At 36.8% G+C, this 9,330-nt stretch overlaps 1 protein-coding gene across 1 annotated transcript; it reads left to right on the top strand.

Moving 5' to 3' along the window:
• Positions 1–3,947: 3,947 nt before the first annotated feature.
• LOC106568042 (olfactory receptor 4B13-like) lies at positions 3,948–6,958 on the top strand. Its single transcript, XM_082960396.1, has one exon. The coding sequence runs from the start codon at positions 5,524–5,526 to the stop codon at positions 6,466–6,468; it is 945 nt and encodes a 314-aa protein (XP_082816522.1). The 5' UTR covers positions 3,948–5,523; the 3' UTR covers positions 6,469–6,958.
• Positions 6,959–9,330: the final 2,372 nt, after the last annotated feature.

Consider the following 9,330-nt stretch of genomic DNA (forward strand, 5'->3'; position numbering starts at 1 on the left):
CTCACTTTCTCCGTCCTCCTGCTTTGTAGATGGTTAGCTGGATAGCCACTCCTCTCCAATAACACACTGTAGAACCCACTTGGGTGATGCTACATAAGAGTTGCCACAAAGGTGCTGGAAGCTCACTATACAATGTTCATAGTTAGAATAGCTTATCACAATTAAGTTGCAGCTTCCACGAGCTATCGCGGTCCTCAATCTTCTCTCCCCCTCAAGCCTTTGTCACGGCCATCCAAAAAAACGTCCTATCGCTAGCTAGTTTAACTATCTCACTATCTTAAATAGCTAACTGATTTGGATCATCAAAATGACCAGATTATGATAAAAATGTTAATTCATAAAAAAACCTAATGACTAAAAATATTTACTAAATTAAAAAGAGAGATCAGCCTCATCCTGCCGTTACAGCACCATGGCGACAAAAAAAGAAGAATAGGTACACTATGTGTCATCCTGCAAGAGGTACTCCAAGAAGCTACTCATTATATATATTTGTAATCTTCATTTCCAGTGCCTTGCAAAAGTATTCATCCCCCTTGGCGTTTTTCCTATTTTGTTGCATTACAACCTGTCATATAAATTGATTTTTTGGGGACTTCATGTAATGGACAACCAATTACCTCCAGAAGTCACCTAATGAGTTAAATAAAGTGTCTCATGATCCGTCCCATGATCTCAGTATATCTACATACACCTGTTCTTAAAGGCCCCAGAGTCTACAACACCGCTAAGCAAGGGGCACCACCAAGCAAGCGGCACCATGAAGACCAAGGAGCTCTCCAAACAGGTCAGGGACAAAGTTGTGGAGACGTACAGATAAGGGTTGGGTGACCATTAAATCCATTATTAAAAAATTTAAAGACTATGGCACCACAACAAACTGCCAAGAGAGGGCCGCCCACCAAAACTCAGGGACCAGGCAAGGAGGGCATTAATCAGAGAGGCAACAAAGAGACCAAATATAACCCTGAAGGAGCTCCACAGATCCACAGATCCACAGCTGAGATTGGAATATGTGTCAATAGGACCACTTTAATCCATACACTCCACAGAGCTGGGCTTTACCGAAGAGAGGCCAGAAAAAAGCCATCGCTTAAAGAAAAAAATAAGCAAACACATTTGGTGTTAACCAAAAGTCATGTGGGAAACTCCCCAAACATATGGAAGAAGGTACTCTGGTCAGATGAGACTAATATTGAGCTTTTTGGCCATCAAGGAAAACGCTATGTCTGGCGCAAGCCCAACACCTCTCATCACCCCGAAAATACCATCCCCACAGTGAAGCATGGTGGTGGCAGCATCATGCTGTGGGGATGTTTTTCATCGGCAGGGACTGGGAAACTGGTCAGAATTTAAGGAATGATGGATGGTGCTAAATACAGGGATATTCTTGTAGGAAACCTGTTTCAGTCTTCAAGAGATTTGAGACTAGGACCGATGTTCACCTTCCAGCAGGACAATGACCCTAAGCATGCTGCTAAAGCAACACTCAAGTGATTTAAGGGGAAACATTTAAATGTTTTGGAATGGCCTAGTCTAAGCCCAGAACTCAATCCAATTGAGAATCTGTGGTATGACTTAAAGATTGCTGTACACCAGTGGAACCCATCCAACTTGAAGGAGCTGGAGCAGTTTTGCCTTGAAAAATGGGCAAAAATCCAAGTGACTAGATGTGCCAAGCTTATAGAGACATACTCCAAGTAATTGCTGCAAAAGGTGTGTGGGGGGGCGGGGGCGGTGAATAGTTACGCATGCTCAATTTCAGTTTTTTTGTCTTATTTGTTGTTTGTTTCACAATAATTGTTTTTGCATTTTCAAAGTAGTAGGCATGTTGTGTAAATCAAATGACATAAACCCCCCAAAAATCCATTTTAATTCCAGGTTGTAAGGCAACAAAATAGGAAAAATGCCAAGGGGGGTGCATATATTTGCAAGCCAATGTACAAGGTTTTGGCTGCACTTCCCGTCTCAACACAATATCACAACAAATGTAATTCTACACTTAAAAAACATAAACAATATCTCACCTGGGATTTGAATTTGCCCAACAACAAAAAATTATTTGGTGCCAGGCTCGGTAAACTGTGAGCTATTTGTCCAGTTGAAATTTTGCCGGAGATTAAGGAAACCACTCAGGGATTTCACCATGAGGCCAATGATGACTATAAAACAGTTACCAAGTTTAATGGCTGTGATAGGAGAAAACTGAGAAACTATGTCAAGACCTGAAAATGGTTGTCTAGCAATGATTAACAACCAATTAGACAGAGCTTGAAGAATTTTGAAAAGAATAATGGGCAAATGTTACACAATCCAAGGTGTGGAAAGCTCTTAGAGACTTATCCAGAAAGACTCCCATGTGTAATCGTTGCCAAACGTCATTCTAACATGTATTGACTCAGGGGGTTGAATCCTTATTGAATCAAGATATGTTACTTTTTATTATTTTTTCCCAAATGTTCAAATTTTTCTTCCACTTTGACATTAGAGTATTTTCTGTAGATCATTGACAAAAAAGAGAATTAAATAAATGTTAATCTCACTTCGTAGCACCACAAAATGTAGAAAAACTCAAGATGTGTGAATACTTTCTGATGGTACTGTATCTGTTTTACTGTTTAGAAATGAATGTGCTTGTGACTACAAACATGTTGGATGCATTTTCAGTTTGTTTTGGTTTTGTTTCGAATTATGTTGTGCCTAATAAAAAATGAATGGTATATAATATATTGTGTCATTTTGGGGCACGTTTATTGTCAATAAGAATATAATATGTTTCTGAACATTTCTGCATTAATTTGGATGCTGCCATGATTATGGATAATCATGAATTAATTGTGAATAATAATGAGTTAGAAAGTTAGAGGAATAAATATCATACCTCCCCAAAAAATTGGGGCAGCAAGAAGCAAAAGGTTGCTGGTTTGAATCCCCAGGCCGACTAGGTGAACATCTGCAAGGCACTTAACCCTAATTTCTCCTGTAAGTTGCTCTGGATATGCTAAAATGTACATGCACTGTAAGTGTTCAGAAAGATATTCGATAGAGTTGGACTTTAGAAAACCAGACTGTAGGTCATAAACTGCACGTGGTAGAAATTAATGCAAGTCACCCGCATCATTTCCGTCGCTGGTTCTGCGTAAAAGGGGCAATCTGTTGTTCAAACAATAACAAAGCCGCCACCGCACTTCTGATTTGGTAAACCGCAGAGGAAATCCGTCTGGAGAACTATCAAATTCATCGATAGAGCTATGGATGCAAGGACTGACCAGCCATAAGATCAATATTTTAGTTTTAACCTTGTTTTGAGGCAATACAGTGTTTGTTTACAATTACATTGTTTACAAACAATGCAGTAAAAAAACATGTTATGGGTTCTGATTGGGTAAGACATTTGAACTAAGCTCATGGAGCAATTATAAGTGATATTCTTTAAAAGACAAAAGGTATATATAGCAGTAATATAAACGTTCAAAAATGGATGTCGCAATTGCAGATTGACCCTTTTTACGTGATTGTAAAAAATGTCTATAAAAGCTGTGCAAATTATTTTACAATCATGCAACAAACTAGGATAAAAAAATATAGAAAAGAAATTACTTAAACTCTAACTAAAAGGTAAACCTGTGTTGTTGTACGTATTACACAGTTAAATGTTAAACAAATCTGCCCCACATCATTTGTTCATTTGTTTTGGAAAACCATTGTAATTGACATGGGCTGTCTAGGGACATGCAAATTACAGCTGGTGTACTGTGGGATGGTACTTGATGTCAGTAAAATGTGCAAGACAAATCGGTGACATCACCATGTTCTGACCTTATACTCCCATCATGCACATCACCATGTTGTTGTTTTTTACCTTGTGACTCCCATCATGTAGCCTACAAAAGCAATGCGCAAAAATATCATAATGTTACACTTCTGACAACCTGGAGAAGAGTGTTTGCCTTGGATAGATAGGGACTCTCAGAAACAGGTAAATCAGATTTACAATTATGTTTTATTTATTTATTTTCTGAATATCTCTGTTTGTTTTCTCCTGAAATAATTACTTTAAAAGGCCTTCATTGGATGAATTTGTGTTGATGTATTCCCTTTATATCTATTTGATTTAGTTACGATCATTTCATTTTAATGGGGCCGTAAAACTGGGGCCATTCAATTGTATTAATGATTTTCTTTCCAGTTGCGAAACTGAAACAGAACTTCCAGTTTTCACACCGATTAAGGAAATTTAAAGGGATTTTCATAACATCACGTCTCATCATTGGTGTGCCGTGAAGACCACCCGACCTGATTTGACAGGAGATCAGATTTAAAGAGTTCATAAGCTCTTCAATTCAGGTCATACAACTGGTGGGGAGATACAAGTACAAAGGTGAATGATTTTGTTTCCAATGTTTAATTTCTTTCTACAAAATTATGCTACAGGGTAGAAATTGCAAGAGCTGAATATATTTATTTATTTATTTACTCACACACTGTTTAATATTCACACAAACAACTTAGATTTGTCTGCTAAGTAATAGTACCATTTAGAGACCTATTCTGAACGTGAACTTGTCACAATTCTATCTTGAAGACCCAAAGTCTGAAAAACCTCATATAACCCCAATAAGGTTTGTTGTAACAGTATATGAGACAGTTGTAACTGTCTTTAATGGTGTACATGAAGGGTAATTCACCAATGTTATGATTTGAAACTGATATTTTGAAGAAAATACATTAAATTGACATAAAACATTTTCATTTTATCTTTTAGGCATGTATTGGCAAGAAAATTAGTTGCCAAAATGTTTTTTTTGTTTGTTTGTTTGTTGACAAGTGCAATTTGATATAAATATGTGAATGTGTCTATATACACTATAAAACCTTATGTAAGGGGTAAGTTTTAACACTACCTTACAATTAACCACAAGCATAGGAGCCTTGTCTAGTGAGAAAATACAACAATAATTATTGCCATCGACTATACCTATCAAAATACCTTATCTTACTATATCATAAAAATGATATATGTTTAAACACATGATCTTTCACAGGTTAATAATACAAAAAGAAAGGTGACAAAATATATATTTATTTTTAGCCTCAATTGTTTTGTCAATAAAACCCCCAAAAATGTATGGATTAACAAAGAAATACATATATGTTTAGGCATGAGCGATATAACCATGGATCATACTATTGAACAACAGCTTTCTAAGTAGTTTCTAATTTGAGTTATGTACTGTAGCCTGTTACAACTGACCTGTGAAACAAGTGTCCCTAGTCTCCACTACTGATTATAGACATTTCACATAAAGCATATAATACAAATTAAAGACAAGACATTTATGGTGATGGAAAATTTGCTAAATTTAGGACATTACCTCTAACATCTAAGCATTTATTTTCTTACAGTATTTGAAGAAATACATTTCAGGTGATGGAAAATGTAGCAACAGTGTCATCCATCATATTGTCTGCATATCTAAGAATTTCTTTTCTCACAGTATTTGAAGAAATACATTTCAGGTGATGGAAAATTCATCAACAGTGTCATCCATCATACTGTCTGCATACTTTGGAATGGAGGATCTTAAGTATTTGTACTTCAGTATTTTCCTTATTTTGTACATTGCCATTGTTGCTGAAAATGTAATTATAATTGGAGTAATCTACACTGAGAAAACATTGCATCAACCAATGTATTTCCTGGTGTGTAACTTGGCAGCAAATGGTCTCTATGGTAGCACCGCATTGCTGCCAGCACTGTTGAAAAATTTAGCTTCCCACCCTAGTGAGGTATCTCTAGCTGGCTGTCGAACACAGATCTATTGTATACATACTTTTGCTATTGTTGAATTTACAATTTTAGGAGTGATGTCTTATGATAGGTATGTTGCTATATGTCATCCACTGCGGTATCACACCATCATGTCTCTGACAAAAGTGTATAAACTTGTAGCATTCTCCTGGATTTACCCTTTGGTGGCATTTCTCATAATTTTCCTAATAACTTGTCAAATGAGATTTTGTGATAAAACTATAGATAAATTGTACTGCATCAATTACTCACTTATAAAGCTCTCCTGTACAAATACATCTGTTGTGAACATAATAGGTTTAATCTCTGTGGTTTTGTATAGTTTTCCACAGTTAGTTATGATCCTTTACTCATATGGACATGTCCTGAGAGTCTGTGCATTATCCTCCCAAGAATCCAAGCTCAAAGCACTGCGAACTTGCACTCCACACCTGTTTTCTATTATCAACTACTCTGTGGGTTGCTTTTTTGAAATATTGCAAAGCCGATTTGACCCAAGACATTTACCTTACAGAGCTCAAGTGTTTATGTCACTTTACTTTTTGATATTCCCTCCCATTCTTAATCCAATAATCTATGGGTTAAGTATTCAAGCCATAAGAGTGAAGCTGTTGAAACTTTGTTATAATAAGAATAGGATATTGCCAATACAGTAGCCAAGGCTGTTGATTTGATTTCCATTGTACATGTATCTCAAGTTCATGTATCTCAATTTATCTATAATGTTTGTATTGTGTTGAGGTAATAGTATAGATTACACTGGTTGTACATATAACATAGATATTATATATCTAACAATCTATGAAATGTAATAAACTGCAGAACATATTCTTAATGCTGTTTTATAATTAAATACATAACTATGGAATTACATTTTTCTATTGAAGGAGATGGCTCAAGGGTGATGTTGGAGAGTGTAAACACATGGTTGCCTATCGATTTCCTTTTGCATAAACATAAGCCAATCCCAAACTCTAACTTTAACCAATTCGGATAATTTATTCAAGGCCTGAGCGGTTTTGCCCTCAAGGAAAAGCTGCGCCAGAGCTGCCCTTAAAAATGTTAATGAAAAAGCCTTTGGTTGATCATTTATATGCAATGTGTTGTCGTGTCTTTGGCATCATTAAATTGAAGACTGTTATTTTATCACATCAGTTCTCTGTAATTATTATTACGTGATGAAACTAATCATGTAAATGTAATTAACTGTGCCCTAATATATCTATTCAGATATTTTAATATCTGATCAATTAGTCTTCTAATTAATGAATTATTCTTTACCTCACGTTAGTCTCATTCCGAACGTCGTAAATCATTGGTTGTCTGCACGAACCCAGCCTTCACTACGAATCATCCATACATCAATTGTCTTAATCATTTATTTACTAACTAAATAATCACAGAAATGCATAAACAAACAAACAGTAGATATGGTTACAAGGAAATTATAGGTGATGTTCCCTAGTGAGCTAAGCTGATATGGCGACTTGATAGACAAAGGGAAGTGGGTGTGGACTGAGAAGGGTGCGAAAGAAAAAAATCACTACACAGTTGATAATTATATTGATTGAAATGCTAATCCTTTGCATTTACGCTGAGTGTGTCGTCGTGATCGCTGTTGGAATCGTCCATCTTTCTGTTGGAAAGTTCATCTGATCATCTCTGCTCCCATGAAGTCTCTCGTGGTTAGAATGAATACTTCAGAGTCCCATTCAGAAATGTTCTAATAGAATAGATGTTTCGGCGGTTGTCGGTCTTTGCATTCAATGGTACATAATTCCTAGCTTCAGACTAGTAATTAGTATCAAAGAGTTGCTCTTATTCTGTCAGAATCGATAGTCTCAGAGTTTCAACAACCATTACAACCTTAGCTTATACTGAGATTCTTGTGGTCTCTACTCAAACCTTAGCCCCCTCGATGCTTGAGGTGCACATGGTCTGAAGTAAATTTCTTCAGGTGGGGGTTATATTCGTAACAGTAGAAAAGGGCTGTCCCATGACGCCAGATCGATGTCTGTGCTCATGGGGGCTTAGTTAAACTTTAAACAGAAATACAATTCTCTCACATTAACGGTTCAACATCACCTTACATAATTTCACAAATAGTTTCATCTTTACTCATTCATTTTATACAATAATTAGATGCAAACCTCAGAACGGAGGCTCCTGTATAAACAGAGTAATGGTAATTGTTTTTCCTGAGGTCACAATTATAAAACAAAATGGACTGGTTGTAGCTGGTTTCTCCACCGACCGTTTACACATTCTCCAAAACATGGATATTGTTCAGTTCTCAAGTTCTGTGATGTCAAAGAAGTTCCTTTGTTCTACTGTGAAACCCTCTCTCTATACTGCCTGGCCCTGAGGAGAGTCTCCTCATGGAATTTACGACCTGAGATAACAGAACCTGAGATAACAGCATACCTGCAGTATGCTGTGGTAGCCATGCTGGTTAAGTATGCCTTGAATGCTAAATAAATCACAGACAGTGTTATCAGCAAAGCACCCCACACCATCACACCTCCTCCTCCATGCTACATGGAGGGAACCACACATGCGGCAATCATCCGTTCACCTACTCTGTGACTCAAAGACATGGCGGTTGGTACCAAAAATCTCTCATTTTGACTCATCAGACGAAAGGACAGATTTCCACCGGTCTAATGTCCATTGCTTGGGTTTCTTGGCCTAAGCAAATCTCTTCTTATTATTTGTGTCCTTTAGTAGTGGTTTCTTTGCAGCAATTCGACCATGAAGGCCTGAACAGTTGATGTTGAGATGTGTCTGTTACTTGAACTCTGTGAAGCATTTATTTGGGCTGCAATCTGAGGCTGAGAGGTTACTCTGAGTCTTCCTTTCTTGTTGTGGTTTTTGCGACTGCACTTGAAGGAACTTTCAAAGTTCGACCTTCATGTCTTAAAGTAATGTTTGAGCTGTTCTTGCCATAATATGGACTTAGTCTTTTACCAAATAGGGCTCTCTTCTGTATAGCACCCCTGCCTGATCACAACACAACTTATTGGCTCAAACGCATTAAGGAAAGAAATTCCACAAATGTACTTTTTACAAGGCACACCTGTATGAAATGCTTCCCAGGTGACTACCTCATGAAGCTGGTTGAGAGAATGCCAATATAATTGAAAACATTTTGGGTACCACATGATTCCATGTGTGTTATTTAATATTTTTGATGTCTTCACTATTATTATTAAAATGTAGAAAATAGGTGTGTCCAAACTTTTGACTGGCACTGTATATATATATATATACCACATATTTCTTGTGATTTAATGTCAAAACATGGAGGAAATGATTTTATCGGGCTCCAAAATAAAGGTAAATCTAAATATAGCGCAATAGGTTGTGGGCATCACACAATCACAGGTAGCAAAATCAGGCAATTCTCAATGGCTATCAGATATCGAACCATAAGCAGACTGTTAACTATTCAGGAATACCTATCCGTTTTCATTATCTAAAAAAAATTCCATGTATAATCAAGCACACATTATTAATTA

The sequence above is a fragment of the Salmo salar genome, chromosome 13, assembly GCF_965601325.2.
Source record: "Salmo salar chromosome 13, fSalSal1, whole genome shotgun sequence".
NCBI classification, from domain to species: Eukaryota; Metazoa; Chordata; class Actinopteri; order Salmoniformes; family Salmonidae; genus Salmo; species Salmo salar.

Bases quoted from the DNA above. Each gene is read 5' to 3' on its own strand.
- LOC106568042 (XM_082960396.1), top strand. From the start codon at position 5,524: ATGGAAAATTCATCAACAGTGTCATCCATCATACTGTCTGCATACTTT.